Source organism: Atractosteus spatula, chromosome 4 (assembly GCF_055471065.1).
Source record: "Atractosteus spatula isolate fAtrSpa1 chromosome 4, fAtrSpa1.hap1, whole genome shotgun sequence".
In the NCBI taxonomy this organism is placed as follows: domain Eukaryota; kingdom Metazoa; phylum Chordata; class Actinopteri; order Semionotiformes; family Lepisosteidae; genus Atractosteus; species Atractosteus spatula.
Window position 1 is genome coordinate 35902584 of NC_142709.1, and position 20580 is coordinate 35923163.

General features: G+C 36.7%; 1 protein-coding gene across 6 annotated transcripts in view; it reads left to right on the top strand.

The window, feature by feature from the left end:
* The window catches only part of agpat3 (1-acylglycerol-3-phosphate O-acyltransferase 3), a 111352-nt gene extending 91415 nt beyond the window's left edge, over positions 1-19937 (top strand). For all 6 annotated transcript variants that reach the window (XM_088912852.1, XM_088912851.1, XM_088912856.1 and 3 more), the window contains 2 exons: positions 9119-9317; positions 9642-19937. In XM_088912852.1, coding sequence (XP_088768978.1) covers positions 9119-9317; positions 9642-9730 — 288 coding nt within the window. In that variant the 3' untranslated portion in view covers positions 9731-19937. The remainder of the gene's footprint in view (positions 1-9118; positions 9318-9641) is intronic.
* The last annotated feature ends 643 nt before the right edge of the window (positions 19938-20580 follow it).

Below are 20580 nucleotides of genomic sequence, written 5' to 3' on the forward strand. Positions count from 1 at the left end.
CAGCTGCTCTTTATTCGCTGTCTTGTAGCATTATACAGTGTTTTAGCCACCGTGTTAGTTAGAACTACAAAATCACCATTTATAGTATAAAGATATGTACTTGGAATGTGAAAGGGGCAAATAAAAAATTCTGAATGTCCTAAAATGAGATTAGATGCAAATAGCACTTTTACAGCAAACTCACTTGAATGATATGGAGCATAAAAAACTTAAAAGAGAATGTGTAGGTCAAATCTGCATGTCATCATCCTCCACCAAAAAGTGAGATGTCATTATTCTCATTCATAAGAATCTCCCACTTACAAACTACTCAAATTATGTGGATAATTGAGAAAGAGTCATTATAATTAAGGGATTACTATATGGGGAAGAAGTGGTAATAGATATATGCCCCTAATGAACAAGATGAACAATTCTTTACTTATGTGTTTGAGCAACTCACTATTATGGACTGTAATAATGACATCTTTGGGCGAGATTTCAATTTTTCATTCTGTCCTAGGATAGCTAAGATGCCACCTGGTAATGTGCCATTGTCTAAAATCTCTCAAGACCGTGACCAATTTATGTACCAAAATGGATGTAATTGATATATGGAGATTCTTCAACTCAACTTCTAAAGGCTTCACAATGTACTACTCACGACACCATACAGCTTCTCATATTGACCACATCCTTACATGACCCAGTTAGTTACAGATGTAGATACTATATGAGTTCAGGCTGGTGTTACAATAAATATATCCCCAGTGAGCACTCTCTTGTCTGGAGACTAAATCCACTCAGTCTACTGGATTAAGTTCCTTAAAGAGCAAATCAAACTATACCTAGAGTGCAATGACACTGACAAAATTGATCCTAGAAAGCTTACAGTTTTATGCTAAAGTTTGGGCACCCCTGGCCAAATTACATGTTTTGTTAATTTTCTAAATGAAAATAAGTTAACACAACCTATGCAGCGAACAGACTTAAACTTGACATATTTCTGCAAATATTAATGCACAGTTACTATTTATTTGGTAAATTTAACAGATTGAGAAAATAAAACAGTAAATGTGGTAGTAAATGAGCAAAAACACAGAGATGCTCAGTGTATATTTCTCAAAGTAATTAAATTATAACAGGCCTTAAATATCTTTTTGTTATCTATTGTGCTCCCCTGTGCTTATCAGATTGACAGCGTTCAATGCACATCTTCATCTTCCCTATTTGCCAAAGATAACTTCTTTTAACGTAGTTGGTTACTTACAGTAGTTTCTTACCACATGTTCCTATATAACATGGTATAAAATGACATAGTAGCCCTTGTGTCTGCCATTCTTCCAATCCAGTTCAAACGTGTTTCGTATGTCCACCTTATACAATACTGCAGCTTCAGCAGGAAAAGTGTGTACAAAGTTCACAGAGACCATCACAACAATATCATTACAATAAGAAAAGGTACTTGGACCTGATGGTTACCTTGTTGAATTTTTTAAATGAAGGATCATATATACAGCATTTATCTTAAGGCCGTCAATAAATCTTTTAAGGAAGCTTTTGTCCCAGAATCTATTAATATTGCCAACATAACAATGATTCACAAGAAAGGAAAAGATCCAGAACTTTATAGTTCATAAAATCCATCAGTTTACTAAATGTTGATATGAAAGTGCTAGCTAAAATATTGACAACACGTTTAGAGAGAATGTCTAACATTATCGACTTAGACCAAGCAGGGCTTATTAAAGCACAAAGTTCATATAATAATAATAGGAGATTGTTTAACATAATGCACCACCTTGACCAGCTACAGGTTTCAGCCCTTTTCTCATGTCATTGGACACTGGAATGCCTTTGACAGAGTGGGCTATATGTTTGATATTATGTGGCAATATAATCTGGGTGAAGATTTGATCAAATTCAAGTTATGTTGTGCACCTAAAGCCACAATACAAACTAACGGTTTTATCTCCATGCCATTTAATCTGCACAGAGGCACATGGCAATTATATTCATCATTGTATTACAGTTACAACACATACACATTTTAAAAAAAATTCTTTAAAACAGAAGTTATTAACCTTATTTCACACCCATGTGTGAGAGCACTGTGTGCCTAGCTGCCTTTTATGTTGGAAAAATCTGGATTTTCAGTGTCACGAAGCAAGATCAAATTGTATCCAGTTAAGGAACTAGCTCCTGGGAATTAGCTTTGTGAAAATGCCCCCCCCGCAAACAGCACAAACAACTAAACCCCCTGTGTTTGTTCATGCTCGGTTTGTGCAAGTAAAAGTAGTATTTGTGCTGCTTTCGTTCCTGAAATATAGCGCCTTATGTTTCCGATAATCACATGACTGTGTACAAGGAACGTGAACATTAGCAACACAGTCTAGACAGTTCAGGCATTTAATTACCAGTTAAGAGGATAACAGAGAAACAGTATTTGAATAGTAGTATTTACTATGCTTTTGTGTGAACAGTTAAATCTAAATTTCATTTAAATTTAATTTAAAACACAAGAGTTGCCATTTTTGCCTTAAAAAGGGAGCATTAGAAAACAATTACATTTAAAGGAATTAGAAACACATCATAGTGTGAAGTAGGAGAAAGGCTGATAATCACTGGGCAGAATGGCTTGCTGGGCACACTGGATAGTTAACGCCTTCAAATTGCTTTCTCAGTTTGTCTAGGCGGTTGGGACAGAACTGAAGTTACCATCTCCTGTCTTTCTTCTTCAGTTTAATATGTCCCCAGTACCTAGTAGCCACTCTGGGGTTAAGGGATCATGAATGTAAAGTGAATATTTAACATACTATGATATATAAAATTAATAAAAATGTCAATATAGTATACATATTGTTTAAAATATTTTATTATGGCGAACAGGTGTATTTGTTTAGAATTTTAATTATAAAAAATATATAAGACATATATATATAAGACATTGTGACTTTAAAAACACGTTGTATTTAAAACTAGCATACTGTAAATACCTAAAAGAAGCCAGATTAAAAAATACTTTTTAATCTTCGTTTAATTTCGTTGATCTAACTAACAAGGATGGGACATTAGCTAGCCAATATGATAAAGGAATAACTTTTTTGTTTATTTCTTTAGCACATTTATTTGAACATTTCCATTGATTGTACAAGCACTGAAAAACTGTTCAATCCCTAGTTCGTTGGGCATTTTCTTTTACTATAACAGATATAAAAACTCCCTTGCTTTTAACAGAACGTTTCATAATTTCTAACAACTAAAATTATTTAAACTGCGACACTTTTATCATTCAACGAGAGCTCAAAATATCACAAGGATCCTCAAGAGATCAACAAAGACAACAGAAAAAGATGTGTATAAGATACTGTCCATGGGAATCCAAGCTTTTTTATCTACGCTAAGAAGTAGTCTTTAAAATTTCTTCATTACACAGTGAAGTCAAAATTCCAGGATGTGCCTATGTACGCTGGGCAAACGTTCTGAGATAAAATTCTTCCAGCACGGGGGTACCTTTAAAGTGGAGACGACGGCACCGAAATTTTTTGGCATGCATAAAAAACAGCAATTCTGTCAGTAAGCCCTAAATGAATTAATAGCAAACATGGTTTACATAAAAGACATTTTTCCAAGAAAGTTTAGCCTTTGTCACTAATGAAACCACGAAATAAAGACATAAATATAGAAATCTTAAGATTTTGCTTACTTTGTCAGCACCCAGACAAAAATACAATGCTTTTAATCATTCTTAATCAGATGGTGAGAGTAAAGGGGGAGTGATAAGGTTGAAGGTGAGGAAAAGAAGCGAAAGAGGGGGAAGCTTAATTGACTAGAACAGGGGAGGGATGATGGTTTTGCATAAGGGGACTATGGAAATGAGGTCTATTTGGGAATGTGGAGTTACATGTTCTGGCTGTTTGTGAATTATCGTTGTTGAATATGGAGTGTTGAGATGTTGATTTTGTGTAATTTTTGTGTAAGGCAACCACCCACCTGCTGCAACCAGTCCAACCCCAGGATACAGTCCTCACGGACTGGGCAAGGTAGAAGGGGTGTTTCACCCTCACAGCCCCAAAGTGCACGGTGAGCGCCCTGAGGGTCCGGCTGCCTTGGTGCCTGGCAGGACACCAGGCCGCAGCAGGGTGATGGTCGAACTGGTGTCGACGAGGGCCTGGCAGGGTCTGCCCTCGATGAGGCAGGGAAGAAATAAGCCCTAGCTGTGGCCAACCCTTCCCACGGCAGCAGGCGGGGTGAAGCACTCCTTCTGACTTTCCGGAGTGGGGGTAGCGTCGCTCAAGGGTGGCCTTCCCCCCTTTAGGCCACCCTGCTCCCATTTCCAGACAGCCTCCGGAGCACCCGGGGATCCAGCGCCCAGCACTCCTGTGCGATGTGCCCCCTCTCCCCACAGCGGTGGCAGATGACCAGCCGTCGTCGCTCCCCCAGCATCGCTGCGCTGGCCGTCTCCTCCTCCCCATCTGATTCCCCATGCGTCCCTCTGTTGGTGCCCACCGGTCTCCTCGAATACGGCATCAGCCTGCTCAGCTAGAGCCAGGGCCTGCTTTAAGGGGACCGGCGCGGCCAGCATCACGTGGCACTGCACCTCAGTCGGCGCCAGGGCCCAGAGGAACGCCTGGAGCGCTATCTCCCAGTGGGCCTCCTCCGGGAGAGTAGGGTAACCCTGGCAGGCTAAGTAGGCCACTTCTGCGGCTGTTACCTTCACTGTTACCTGGATACTTCTTTATTTAGAACTCACTCTTCCCCCTGCCTGTCTGGCTTCTTTTAATCCTTCTGTGCCTGGACTGCAGCGGGTAAGATATTTTTCCAAGAAAAAAAGATAAATTAATTAAAAAAAGAGAAATTTCACCAGAGCCTCTTCTCGTGTCTAATTTTTAGTTTAGAAGGATTCAAGCAGGATTTTAGATGAAAGGCAGCGACCTTAATCGAGCCGAAATCATAATTGAACCCATTCAGAGCCTACATTACATTTTAGCGTTTCATTCTGAGCAGAAGACCCTCACACCTGAAGAAGGCTTGCGTTTTCTCCTCTTTTAAGCATGTGTACAATGCTGTAATACAATTTAAAATAATTAAAAGTTTAAACAGTATCAACTAAACTCCATTAATATAAGTATCGAGTGGTATTAAATAAATACAGCTTTTTAGTATAGATTACACTTTTCTAAAATGTATTTAAAAAATAAAAACGATTACTAATCTAATATTTCCACATTTGATCCTAAAATCCCAAGAAAAATAAATCTAAACGGGGAGAAAGCTATGCTGAAAGTTTATTAAGATACTTAGAAGACAAAGATAACAATTTATGTTGCATTTGTCTGATTGTGAATCAAAAAATACATTTAATTAACTGCTCTCAGTGACAGCTGACAATCCTCCATACACTCAAGTGAAAAATTAATAATGCCAATGTAAACGTCGTATTTACAATTTGTTGATAATAGAAATGTTAGTTCTCTAAAGCTTTGTGAGGCAGCAAAAGATTCGAACACCCTATATTGTAATGAGCTGCTGAGCTGAGAATGGGTTATGTTCCTGCTGTCAGAGGGGGTGGAAAGTGCCCGCGGTCATTTAATTAGTATTACAATTCGCACCAATTCCCTTGCGAAGATATGGAAATAAGAATATTTGTGCGTGGTCAAAAAATGGCATTAAGCACTTAAAATTAATATGGTTAATAATAGTAAACTGTAACATGCTGTAACAAGATCGGCTAAACTGGGATCTATCGCTTACGCCTGAAATTAGAGCTGCTCGCCGTGCGGTGAATAGCGACTAATAAGTCTGTCTTTCTGTGGGGGGAAGGGAATCTGATCTGATCTGCAAACCAACAGAGCTGTTCAACTGGTTTTTGTCGGGCACCTCAAGTGTCAGGTGTAAGCGATAAATATATTTAGCCGAAAAGCTGTACAACGCAAGACATTTCATTACTCTAGGTTTCGTGAAAAAGCACATTGTGCTGCTGTAATACAGTTTAAAATAATTAAAAGTCTTAACAGTATCATCTTATGTATGGGTTGTAATTTAAAAAAAGTCAAAAAAGTCTGAGTTCTTGTGTCCGTCCTATCCGAACCCGAAAGTATTACAATATGTATCTATATAGCAGGTGGTGTACAGCTTTTTAGTATAGATTACACTTTTCTAAAATGTATTTAAAAAATAAAAACGATCTAATCTTTCCACGTTTGATTCCATAATCCCAAGAAAAATAAATCTAAACAGGGAGAAAGCTATGCTGAAAGTTTATTAAGATACTTAGAAGACAAAGATAACAATTTATGTTGCATTTGTCTGTGAATAAAAAAATACATATAATTAAACACGCGTTTGCGATTTAAATCAAAATGCGATTTAAATCAATATAAATGTTTATATTGTAACGTATACTGTACAGCCTCCATTTCTCTATAAAAATTTAAAAGATCGTTTGCGCAGCCTAAGGGGGTCTACTCTCAGTGACAGCTGACAATCCTCCATACACTCAAGTGAAAAATTAATAATGCCAATGTAAATGTCATATTTAGAATTTGTTGATAATAGAAATGTTAAGTTCTCTAAAGCTTTGTGATAGTTTACCCAGGCAGCAAAAGATAAGCTACGCTGGGAAGATGCGACACCGAAGATATGATTAATAACCTTTTAAATCTGAAGGGAGATCTAAAGGGATCCCCCCCCCCACACACACACACGATAGAAGCAGGAAGCAGAAGCAGGGACAGTTGTCAGAAGGAAAGAAGGTGACTATTCGTTGTTATTAAAAATGACTTAAATTCGATCATGTTGTGATATAAAGAAATATAAAAAGTAAATTAATTGTCCATAATATTGCTATTCTATTTTTTCAAAGAAATGTTTGTTAAAAGAAAAATTTGCGGCGCTGGCTGGATTTGAACACACAACCCGTGAGTTACTAGTGCAGCACGTAGACCAGCAGGCTACTGGAGAAGTCACATGAGCAGAGGCAAAACAGCCCTACACAGCCCTGTCGCAGTACACGAATATAATTATATCGTTATTAATTTCTTTAGATACGCGATTCCATATTATATTAGCAGAAAAGCTTAAAACTACCACTTTTTTACACGTATTTCACATGTTAGTTAAAGACTTTGATGCTTAAAATGTTTAGGGAGAAATGGAATACTGGTGTGTATTTTTTCTTTAAAGTACCGATTCCTGGAATCTGACTGGCTGACACCCTTCTGAAGTGGATCCATAATATCTGGTATACAGAAAAGAAAGTGTAGATAAAAAAGCTTGGATTCTCATGTATCTGATACAAGTATCTTTTAATAATAATAATAATAATAAACTTTATTTTATATAGCGCCTTTAAAGGTGGCTTCTCAAAGCGCTTTACAGGATGACAATAACAATAAATAAGAAGACTACAACAATAAATAAGAAGATTTCACAAGATAGGACACAATTATAATTACAACAATACAACAATAACGATAGAGGAGACCGTGGAAGGTGGTATTAAGAAGAGCAGAGGGGTGAAGAATGGAACCAGTTAAGTCAAGGCTTTTCTGAAGAAGAAGGTTTTGAGTCTGGATTTGAAGGAGTTTAGAGAAGGTGACTCTCTAATATCCTTCGGCAAAGAGTTCCAGAGCTTGGGGGCATAGCAGGAGAAGGCCCTGTCGCCCATACAATGTAGACGGTCTTGGGGGACAGTAAGGAGGGCAGAATTTGAAGAGCGGAGGTTGCGAGGTGGGGAGTAGGGCGATAAAAGTTCAGACAGGTATTGAGGTGCCAAGCCATGTAAAGCCTTATAGGTGAGCATGAGGATTTTAAAGTCTACGCGGAATTTGACCGGAAGCCAGTGCAAGGACTCCAGGATAGGAGTAATGTGAACACTTGCACTAGACCTGGTCAGGATTCTGGCTTCTGAATTTTGGACATCCTGCAGCTTGTTCAGAGTAGATTTAGATACCCCAGGGAGTAGAGCATTGCAGTACAGTCTTTGCTGTGCTCTTGAGGATCCTTGTGATATTTTGAGCTCTGTTTGAATGATAAGTGTCGCAGTTTAAATAATTTTCATAGTTAGAAATTATGAAACGCTCTGTTAAAAGCAAGGGAGTTTTTATGTCCGTTACAGTAAAAGAAAATGCCTGACAAAGTAGGGCTTGGACAGATTCCAAGTGCTTGTACAAATGTGCTAAAGAAATTAGCAAAAAAAGTCATTCCTTTATCGTATTGGCTAGCTAATGTCCTGTCCTCGTTAGTTAGATCAACGAAATGCTGTGGTGTTTGTCAAAGAAAAAAATAAAAGTATTTCCGTTTAAAATGACGGTTAGAAAGAATGTGGACCAGCGTAATACTTTGAGTTTACAGCTTGTCCAAAGTCATTCATTATTAATACTATTAGTAATATCTTCGGTAAAGGCTTTGATGCATAAAATATTTCTGCATAATTAAAATACTTATGATAAAGGTAGGTTGTGTACTTTTGCCCAACTGAGCAATCTTGCTTTTATAAAATATACCAACTTTTTAATGACTGATAATTAACATGCTGTAATACACAGTTTAAATTTAAAAGCTCAAATGCTGTACATGAGAGGTTAAGCTTTATTGGCTCCTCCTGGCGGTTTTACAAGGTGATTCTTTCCGGCATGACGTCAGATGACGCGATGCACCGCGTGATACTGCGTCATGCCCACCACGGTGTACTGTACCGCGAAATACTCCACGCGTTTTGAATGGCTGCATCTGTAGGTGTGACAAATAATATCGCAGTGTGCTGTGGTGAGACTTTTGCCATGCATTGGTTGCGTCAGTAGCGCTTTTCAGGACAGCACACTCAAAGCGCTTTACAGGTAATGGAGACCCCCCCCCCTGCTACCACCAATGTGTAGCACCCAACTGGATGATGCAACAGCAGTGAAAATGCACACAGAAAGCTCACCACACATCAGCTATTAGAAGGGAGGAGAACAGAGTAATTAAGCCAATTCATAGATAGGAATTATTAACAGGGCATAATTGGTAAAGGCCAGTGGGATATATGGCTAGGACACTAGAGTAACACCCCTAACCTTTTCAAGAAATTCCAAGTGAAGTGAATTTTCAAGTGAAGAGAAGATCTCTGAGGTTGCTTTGTGCTATCTGCCTGCAGGATGCGCTACAGGACCTCTATCAGAAAGAGGGCACTTTCCCTGGTCCCCAGATCAAGCCCCCCCGGAGGCCCTGGACTCTTCTCAACTTCCTCTTCTGGGCCACAGTCCTGCTGTCTCCTCTCATTAACTTTGCCATTGGAGTGGCTGTCAGTGGCTCCCCTCTTCTCATTATTGGATTCATCCTTTTTATTGGAATAGGTATTTTTTAAACTTGTGTTTTTTTCATTTTACAATAAGTCTGTAAATCAGTATTGCAAAAATGATGCAATCAAAGAAGAAAACACTATAAGAAAGAGTAATACTGGGACTTTGCAATCTTATGGTAATGAATGTGATTACAGATATGTTACCCGTGAAACTGTTATGATTGGGTGTGTGAGGGTGGAGATAAAGTATTTTGGTACCAAAATATAAAAAAATAAAAGCCTTTTTCTGATATAAAAGTTATCTCCACACACCTAGTCATCACTCTCACTGAAAAGGCACATACAAAAATTAACCTTTTTTCTATTCTTTCTTCAGCATGCTTTGCTGTGAGACGGCTCATAGGAGTGACAGAGATCGAAAAGGGCTCCAGCTATGGCAACCAGGAAGTCAAGAAGAAGAATTAGAGCACTTACAAAATTAAATTAAACGTTCTTTTTTATTCATGTAGAGGGAAACGTATGGAGAAAATAGTTAATAAATAGTGCTAAGAATAATACAATTAATTGTGATACTGATGGAAGGGGGTCTACAGCTTTTAAAAAAATTTCAATTGGAAGAAAGCTGAAAGTTCATTGCAGATACAACTTGAAGGGAAGGTGGTTGGAAACTCCATCCAAGGCACAGCAGTTAACTACGCATTTTATTCTACTTCTGTCTCAGTAAAACATTTTTTTTAAAACATATATAGGGTACTATTTTCGGTTCTGATCCAGAATGTTTCTGTGGAAAAACAGATTAGTTCTGTTGCTGTCCCATGTGGTGATTTGGATCAACCATAGAAGCAGCCCATTCTTTCTGTCATAAACTTTCAGGCTTAAAATCTGCAGAACACTATCTGAAACTAATGAATTTAGTGTAGTTTTGTTTAGTGTTCTTCAAAATAAGCTGGCAGTGTACTAAAGGAGCATGGTTGCTTTCATTCCTGAAATTTGCTATACTGCAAGGATCTTACTTGATTCTTGAGAACAAGTTAGTATTTAGGTTATGTTAGCCCCCATTACTGTTTAATTTTAATGTGTTGTTGTGTTGTGTTAACATTAGCCTGCTTCTTGAGCATCTCCTCTTCTTCAGTTGTTTCAAGTCATATTGATATGTCTCATCAAGTTAGAGTGTGAGTCCACTTACCAATTCCCTGTTCCTTGTAAACTCTGGAAATGTTGCAAATAGAAGTTAGGCAAAGAGATTGTAGTTTTGCTGAATTTGGTAATATTCTTAGTCTTGGTTCTTTATAAATGAAACACAAGACTGGTTATTCCACAAGAGCCTGAGGAAATTGAGTAAACGCATATCTCTTTTGAATATAATAGTTGATGGAAAAATGCAATTATTTACATGACTGTTCACGTCACTCCTTACTGTAATTCTGCAGTTAACCTCCCCCTGTAGACTTGGGTGAAATGTTACTCCAGGACCAGCATTTTGTGAAATGTTTGTAGAAAGGTTTAATTGAGCACTGAAGAATGAGTGAAATATATAATATATTCTATAATCACAGGTGAACTTCTGTATATTTAAAAAAAAGAATCAGGTTCATTTTCTGGACTTGATAGCTTATCAGTATGTAAACTTTCATTTATTGCCAGGTTGCAGCCTAGGATAAATCAATTTTTTTAGCAGAATCCCTACAACTGAAGCCAACTGGTCCCTCCACAATCATGTTCTGATTTGAGTATTTTTTATGTGCTTTCTTTTAAGATACAGTTGCTAATTAATTTGTCCAAGAGGTGACTGATGGGATCTGTTGATTTCATTATGTGATTTTTGCAGGATGTTAAGCTGGATTGCACTGTTTTTGCCTGTGGCTGAAAAATGGTCTGAATGAGTCATACAGAATGTATGAATGTGTTGGTAGGATCCAAAATCACAAGTTCATATTGTCTGTAAAAACCAGAAATGTGAAATGAATAACTCTTTTTTTAGGAAGGGGTTATACAGTCATAATTGAAAGTTTGTGAACCCTTCAAGGTATTCATTATTTTAGATATTATAGAGCTATTATATGAACCTGAACTCTTAATAAATATATCGAATGAATATCCTAAATAAAGACTTCCCACACATAAAAGGGATTTGAACTCATAGATTATTAGACTGATATTTAACAAATCACCAGATATTCTTGTGTGCAAAAGTAAATTTCAGTCAATAACCTCCTTTAGCAGCAATAACAGTTGCTTCCTATAATCAATTATCAGTCTCTGAAATCTTGCTGGAGGGATTTTTTCCCACTCCTCTTTACAAAACTCCACCAGCTCTGTAAGGTTTGAAGGATGTCTTGCATGAACAGCCCTCTTCAGGTCCTGGCACAGCATTTCAATAGGATTCAGGTCAGGGCTTTGGCTTGGCCATTCCAGAACACGGAACCTCTTCTTCCTAAGCCATTCGTTAGTGGACTTGAATGTTTAGGATCGTTGTCTTGTTGAAACATCCACTTTGTGCCCAGCTTACGTTTTCTAACTGATGGCCTGACATTCTTCTCAAGAATTCCTTGATATTTCTCAGAATTCATGATTCCCTCAGTGATGTCATGTTGCCCAGGGCCAGAGTAAGAAAAACAGCCCCATACAAGGACACTCCGACCACCATGCTTGACATGAGGAATAAGGTTTTGTTGGTGGTAGGCTGTATTGGCTCTTTGCCAAACATGGGCCCTCTTGTTATGTCCACATATGGTTCAATTTTGGACTCATCTGTCCAGAGAACAGACTTCCAGAACTCTACAAGCTTGTTCAGGTGATCTCTGGCAAACTTCAGACAGGCAGCTTTGTTATTTTTTGACAGAAGAGGCTTCTTCCTGGGGACCCTTCCATAGATGGCATTTCTGTTTAGGGTTCTTCTTATTGTTGATCTATGCACCACTACCCCAGAAGCAGCTAGGGAGGCTTGTAGCTCTCTGGATGGTATTATAGGATTACCTTTTATCTCTTTTATTATTCTCCTTGTGGTCCTGGATGAAATGTTAGGTAGACGTCCACTTCTTGGCAGGGTTGCCATTGTTTTAAATGCCCTCCACTTGTATACAATTTGCCCAACAGTGGATTTATGGTGTCTGAATCTTTTTGAAATGGCTTTATAACCTTGTCCAGATTGATGAGCATCCACTACTTTTTTCCTCAGTTCTGCTGAAGTTTCCTTAGCTTGTGGCATGATTCTAGACTCATAGGAAGAGAACTGACCTGCTTTCTTGCAGCTGTTTATGTTTGCTCCTCCCTAACACATCATTTCAGATCTTCAGTTTCTTTGGTTATCTCGGTTAATTGGTTAACACTCTGTCATTGACCCACCTGATCCTCCTTTACCTTGAAGTAAATCATAGAACTAAGGGTTCACTTATTTGTGCGCCTGCACAATTTGTGTATACTGTGTGTGTTATTTTTGCTGCGTGGACATTTTCTTTCTAAACACTCAAATTGGTGAATAATTATACTTCATTTCAATTAAGAAGTGACAAATTCTGATTAAATATGCATTTTGTGGTTAAAAAAAAACAAAAAATCTCAAATTATGTAAAAGGGTTCACAAACTTTCAAGCATGACTGTAGGTCTAGACTTTCTTGAAAGCAGCCAGAGTGATCTGTCATGGAGTGGAACTCTATGCAGTTCTAACTCCACAAACAGCCTGTCCTATGGACTATAAGATGGTGCTTAGAGGCAAATGGTGTAATTAGATTGGTTAACTTCCCCAGATGTGAGATTGTGTGCCGGTTATTATCCTTCAGCTTGATCAGCTGGGATCTCATAAAATAGAAGAAAGATATTAATTATTTTTAAATAAGAGGGAAATCAAAGATAAAAATATTATTAGTAGATTGTGTTTGCCAGAATCTTTATAGGAGTTCTTAATATGGGAATAATGAGCAAAGTAAAGGCCATTCCCTCATTTCAGACAAAGCTCTGAACTGGAGATTGTTTCCCGTCTGCCTCATGAATTCTGAGATCTGGCACTCTTAAATAAAAAATCTTTAGTAATAATTTAGTGTCATCTGAGAAACCGGTGTCACTGACACAGCTTTTAATGTTGTTCTTCAGCAAGCTAAAGCAAATTTTATATTTGCTTCAATAAAAAGTCCCTTTCCTTTCTGAATTTGTATTTGTATTTGTTCCTTCTCTATGTGTTTGGAATCTGTTTCCCAAAGTAGGGGCTGACACTGTTTCCTTGTCTTGATGTCTTTTTTACCTGTCCCATTGTTGTTTTCATCCTGATGAAAAAAGGTGATTTTTTTCCCTCCTTGACCAAGAGCAAAATGAATTTTGGATTTGGAAATGGTGTTCCTTTATAATGCCCTATTCATGAGCACACAGTGATATTAATAATGTTTTTATCTTATCATTAACTTTACTGCTTTCTCTGTAGTTTGTTTATATTGGAGTCAGGGTATCTATAATTCAAGATGAAAAAGCATTTTTTATGAAGCATCTATTATGAAGTCAAATTACGAATAATCCTAAAAAAGTCAAAGTAGGCAAACTATTGCTTGTTTAGTTTTATCTGTCATTTCAAAACTGTCTGTCCTACTTTTCTGTCTACGTCTCTGTGGAGAATTTTGCATCTGTTGTGGAACTGTGGTTTTAGTTTCTAATTTTTTTCATCTAAGATGTGCTTGCCAAAATGAGTAACCTGCATTTCTAATAAATTAATGTGCAAGCCTTATAGATTGTCTTGGGATGTTCTAATAAACCAGGGCACTGATAACACTGATCACACATTACTGTTTGTTGGTGATTTCCAGTTGAAAGAAATTCTCAGCAGAACAGAACACCATGGGTGCTTTTGGTTTTTGAATGGATGCAGTGTTGTGAAACACTGTTTTTTAGAACATGAATAAAACAACTGGAAAACAGTATACAGTAGGTTAACAAGAACATTAAGTAGTAAATAACACCCACAGTTTGTTTACATGTATAATTTCATACACTGGTGATTCATTGTAATTCAAATCATCAACAAAGGAACTGTCATTCTTCATTTTTGGTGGGGTACACTACAATTGTATTTATTCCTATACAGTAAATGGGACAGTAGGCTATTGTTCATCAGGCTGCTTTTAATTTAAGCAGCTAGCTGACTGTTGAGCTGATTTCCCCTTTGCCTCTAAACCTTATCATCAGTATAGTGGAACTCACTAGCTTTCTAGTGTATGGTTCACCTCATGCACTTTATACTTGGATATTTTCATTTTGACTGTCTTGTGTTTTTAAGGATTGGTTGAGACTTTTGTTTGGTTAAAAGAAGGGCATTGCACTCCAACTGAGAGATAGATCAGTGCACTGAATAGAACTAGTGTCAGAGCACAGTTGTGTTAAATATGTAAAACTAATACTGTGAATATGTGAAGAAACTGGCTACTGTAGGTAGCTTGTAGTTATACATTTTTGTAGATCTTTTTCTATACTACAGTTGGTTGTGTTTTCACTCTCAATAATATGGTCTTATTGATATTAGAATATCAACTCATAGCTGTATGTTTTCAGGGTAATGTGCAACTGAACTGATAGGGGGAGAAACTGAGGTACATAGAAGAAATATTAACACATAAATACAGCATATCTGGCAGACTATTTGAAAATGCTTCATTAAAAAAAAAGTTTTAGGAGATTTATTATGGATAACATCCAGGCAGTGAACCAAAACAAAAAACAAAGTACAGTACAGCAAAGAGTGGCAAATACAAGTTAAGAGTAGGTATGGTGAAATTTGACTATTGTTACAATTGTTGTACCACAAACATTTCTGATTTTCACATTACAAACAGGATCAAATGAAAGTCTAAGGAAGTGCAAGCAGATCTGTTCCAGATCATAAGGACGTGTTATAAAGCTAAGAAAGAATTTAATCTTTTTATTCTTCCTTAATAGTGTCTACAGAATGTATCTCTAGTTTTGTTTATATTTTAAAGATAATAAATAAGTTGATACCAAATCTTTTTTGGATTCTTTTGCTGTTACTGCTGTGTTTTTAACCTAGGGAATTAATAATATAAAGATGAACTACCTGCTTGGCTGTTGAGGATGACACTGCAAATTGAGCTTGAAACCCTAATAGAATTATGTGCATAAGTGAGCTCTCATTGACCCATGGCTTGCTCTCATCAGATAAATTTGTTCTTTGTCCTACTTTTGCAATCCTGTGAACTTGAAGTGAACCCTGTGAATGTCCTTGAAGTGTCTGATTTTATATTGGCAGCTCTTTGTGGGATTCCATACAGGGGTGTACATGAATCATGTCTGTGCAGGTTTGCAGTATCCCTTGGTGCTGTTTTAGGAGGCTCCATGCTTTAAGGACAGCCGTCTTACCATTTGGGAGATATTAACATAACTTGACTTTCTAAAAGCATAATTCTGCAACCAGTGAATGAACTGAACTGTTTTGTAGACCTCCTCCTTAAGGCAATTATTCTGTTTCTTATAGTAGATGTTAGCCTCCTTGGAAAGGTTTGTGCCAGAGTGCTGGAAAGCAGACTGTGCCCAATAGCTGAGCTTTCGATACAGGAGGAACAATGTTGATTCCGTTCTATTCCTGGAACATTAGACCAACTCTTTGTCCTTACAAGGATATTTAAGGGGGTTATGAGAGTTTGAAGCCCCTACCTAGATGTTTTGTGGACATGGAGAAGGTTTAAACTGTGTACCCCAGGGTATCTTGTGGAAGAGTATGGTATTTTGGTGCCGCTGCTGTATGCTATCCAGCCCCTGTATTTGTGGATCAAGAATTGTATCTGCATGCTCGGCACTAAATTGACTCTTCTGTTCGGAATTGTCGTTGACACAATATCAAGGCACAGCCAAGGTTTGGGGTGTACTTAGTTTGGGAACCTGAGGGTGCTGTTTTCAGATGATGGTGTTGTCTTTGCCTCAGAACAGCTGTGAGAAGCAATATCTAGCTCAGTAGCTGACAAAACTAATTAAATGTTAAATGTCTTGTGTGTTGTATGTTCAATAATACTAAAATTCAGGTTGGAAAGGGTCAGATTAATGCAGGTCTTCTTATGAAATATATTTTTGGATGTCTCCACATTGTTGAGAAAAAGGTGCTGGGCTATGTGATCCAGAAGGTACCAGTTTGAACTAGTCTCATGATTAACTGAGTGTTAATAGGATTTCCCAAGCAGCCTAAAGTTCTGCAGGTGATGGAGCTGGGATTAGCAGACCACGGACAAGCTTCCTGGGTACCTTCGGGCTGTTGTTAGTGATGGAGGTGCTGCAAGGTGGTGCTAAACTGTCTGTATGATGCTGTGGAGCTTGTTATGTTTTAAAAGATGAATGGCCTAATGGGTGGACGAGTCACAGAGAAGCCTGTTTGCTCTTCCACATACTCTCTGTGTGAGTAGAGGGGTAATCACAATTTGCAATTCCAAATAGATTGGGTATATAATTAAAATATTTGGTGATTCCAAATTTTAAAACAATACCATTTATATCATGTTTTGACCAAAACCCATGTAGATACAGAGCAGAATGCAGAATGCAGAATGATGTTACACTAAAACGTAACACAACAAAGAAGGAACTTGTTAAAGGCGCAAAGGCCTATATTGATCTGTCCTTCAGAGATTTATAAAGTATACTCTGTTTTTTTTCCTTTTCTTAATTTACAAAAGTGTAAATGAACTTGCTGTGCCGTTGCTGTGCAAAGGCTGGAGAAATCTGAGGTAAAAGATTTCCTGATCTTGGGCAAGAATAAAACCCAAATCTGTTTTCCATACTAAGCTTTCATAATGTTTCATATTTGTTTTGTTTTTAATCACTCAGAGCATTCATATTTCCTCTGCTGCTGAAACAGAATATAACTGCAACCATTCTGTGATATTTTAATTGCCTCAATGAGAGTTTACTGTTGCACACTGGAATCTTCTTAGTTAAAAGCACTAGCATGGCCTTCAGTATGTGTCATCTGTTTTCCCTCAAGTTTCTTTGTAACCTTCTGTTAAATAAATTTGAGTCAAGTTAAAATGAAATAATGGCATTACTATGGAGATTTTGTTACTTTTTTAGCTAAAATAAAGTTCATGTAAAGTTCTCATAGAAATTTAACATAAAGAACAAAAGCTGACCTTTCTGGTTTTCGTGTTTGGTAAATGCTTGGTCTGTGAAGATTTCCCAGTCTTTCTCTGTTGATTTGTTTCCTTTATGCAAAGAGATCTTTTGCAGCCTGTTAAATCAGTTAGTCATTGCTGTGATTAATATACAAATCATGCACACTGTACCTTGAAATCTTTGAATTTAGACATTCTAACACAGAGCAGAACAAGTTTATAAAGTTTTTTTTACAAATGTCAAAGAGTAATATGATTTTTTATCCAATAAAAATTCTTGTTATTAATTTGTTAGATAAGAGAAAAGAAATGTAAGAGCAAATAATTTTAATCAAACGTACTTTTAAGAAACACCAGTTGTATTAACTGTTGATTGTTTTACACAACTGATAAATTTGCATTTTAAATATATTACTGTAGTTATTTTTAAGTATAGATTATGTTGGGAAGTGTAATCAAACTTAAGAAGAAACAAATATATAACAAATAAATGTTCCCCACTTTGTCTTCCCTTTAATTTGCTGTTTTTTAACTTTTAAGATATAACTCTTGTCTCAGAGATGGACAAGAGGTTGAGTGTTCACAGTTCTGCCTTGTACCTTGCACATTTTAGGAAAAGCTTAGCACTGAAAATATTTGATGGGTTGAGGAAACAAAATCTGTTTTAAGAAATCACTTGGTGTGCTTGCTTGGTAATACAAAAAGAATATATTGATTAATTAAAATACTAAATAGTTTCGATTTTTTCCTACATTTTAAAATGTTTTATCATTGACTGTTTCAAGATCAAATGGCTACACTATAGAAAAGTTAGTTACTAACATTAAAAAAACTGACCCTGTTATCTAAAGAAAATATTTCCATGTGGATCTCACGGAGGAAGAGTAGTTGAGAGCAGTGTTGTCTTTAGCAGTAAAATACACAATTGTAATTATCCAGCTAGATTTTCTTATGTATATCTTTTAAACTTGCAAACTGGGAAAACCATGTTTTGAAAGTGAAAGGGTATTTAAACTCACATCCTTTCTCCATAGGGTACTTTAGGACACTTTGACTTATGTGTTAAGCTGTCATTTACCACTAACAAAGTTAAGTGGTTAGTAGGCAGGTAGGTTGTCCTATTCAGTTTCAGTGTCCTAAAGAGTTTTAATATTTTGTATGACAGAGTGATGTATTGTTAAATCCTTATGACTGAAGTTCTACATTTTTATTGTTAAATTACTCACTCAGATTTGGAATTCAGCATTTGAAAAGCTCTAATATTTCTTCATTGTTTCTGAAAGTCCTATAGCTAAGCAAAGATTGCTTTCACAGAACAGTGAACAGGAATAAGGTTATTCTGATTTACACAGTTGAACACCACAGCATAGCAGAACAAACCAGCCCAGACTTCTTAAACAGTGGATCAACTTGCAGTGTCACAGGAAAACTCAATAACTTTTATCTTATTAGACCTACAGAGCATAGAAGTCAAACAATAATGACTATTTTGTTTCTAAAAATTTACAAATTAAGCATTTCAGCAGTTACAGTATGTACAGTATTTTCATATATTATGTCAATAAGATACAATAAGTCCCCTGGTATAAAGACACAGGAGCAACTGAGATTTCTTCAGATGCAAGTAATGTTTTATAATATTTGGTACAATTCTTTAATAAAAGATGTTGCATCTTTCATTCTGCATCACTGCACCAAATAATGTTTTATTTGTTGAAACATTAGATTCCTTTATTTTTCTGCAAAACATAACCTTTACTGATAATGATTCAGGAGACCCAAGCTAGCTTACATGACACAGTGATGTGATACAATATTTAAGTTACTCAATCTCTGGTTACCACATGGTCAAAGAGTGATACACATTAAAGGTAAAATTATTTTCCTTAGTTGTATAAATGTGTGTTATATTCATTATGAGGTTAAAGGCTACAATCATGATCTGTACCCTTAAGTGTCAAAATTATAATATGAGCAGAATCCCCTGGGTCACAGAGTAATACACTGCAATCTGACTGATGGACCATTTTCCTTCTCTCCTCAAAACATGTTTATAAATGAATGGCTGGGTGAAATCTGAATGGTTGGCATATTTATGATCTTATGTCTTGTCTTTTTTACCTTGAGACAGGTAAAGCCAGATTAAATTGTGTAAACAAAACCATTTAGATGAAATGCAGACCTTCTGATCAACCAGTAGAAGGTAGAAGGGATTTAGCATCTTCATATTGACCTGTATGAAACCTGTTCATATAGGTCAATTATCCATTATACAAATAAGAATCTCCTTAGTCTGATTCAGCTGAAGACTGTATGAATGTGTAAATTAATGTCTATTCCTACCTAGATAAAAACAAAACATAATGCCTACTGTACAGTTGTAAACAATAAACAAAGCCTGGTCACCTAGGCTGTTACTTTTATTGCATGTTATTATGCAGTATTGCACATTAACAGAGTCAAAAAAGACTTTCAGGGATTCATTTCTAAGTAGATGCACAATTGTTCATCTGGCCTGTGAAACACAGGCATTGTATTTGCATTTGAATCTCAATAAAGACATCTTGAATAGATTAAATATGCCTCTTTTTCTTTGTTTAGTCAGGACTTACATCTTGAATTAATCAATTAATCAAGAAATTTAGAATTTCTTTCATGATAAAACATTCAGTGTCATAATCATGAATACATCATAAAATAATAATATTGTAAAGTGATTATTATCAGACATAAGAATAATTCTTTGCTTCTTTATAGCATTTTTCATCACAAAGGAACTCATTTTACATGGGAAAGGACCCACTTGATCCACAACTGAAGTATACCCCATGAATAGTTGTGTGTTTTTCAACATACTTGCAAATATGGATATTTGATCTTCAATTCAACAATATTGATAGATAAAGGTGATCTAATTTAACAAGTAACAATGAAAAATATTATTTACAATCATTTATTCAAGTCAGACTATTCAGACAAGTCAGAAATGCAATTGTCTGCTCGTGGAAAAAATAAGTACACCCCCTAGCTTCACTAGCTAGTGTTGCCCCCTTCTTGTAGGCATTTCTTGTAGTTGTCTATTAGTCTCCTACATCGACTTGGAGACATTTTTGTCCACTTATCCTTACAGAACTTCCTCAACTGTGTGATGTTTGAGGGCTTTCTTGCATGTACTGCCCACTTCAAGTCCCCCCAAGCACTTCTATGGGGTTAAGATCTGG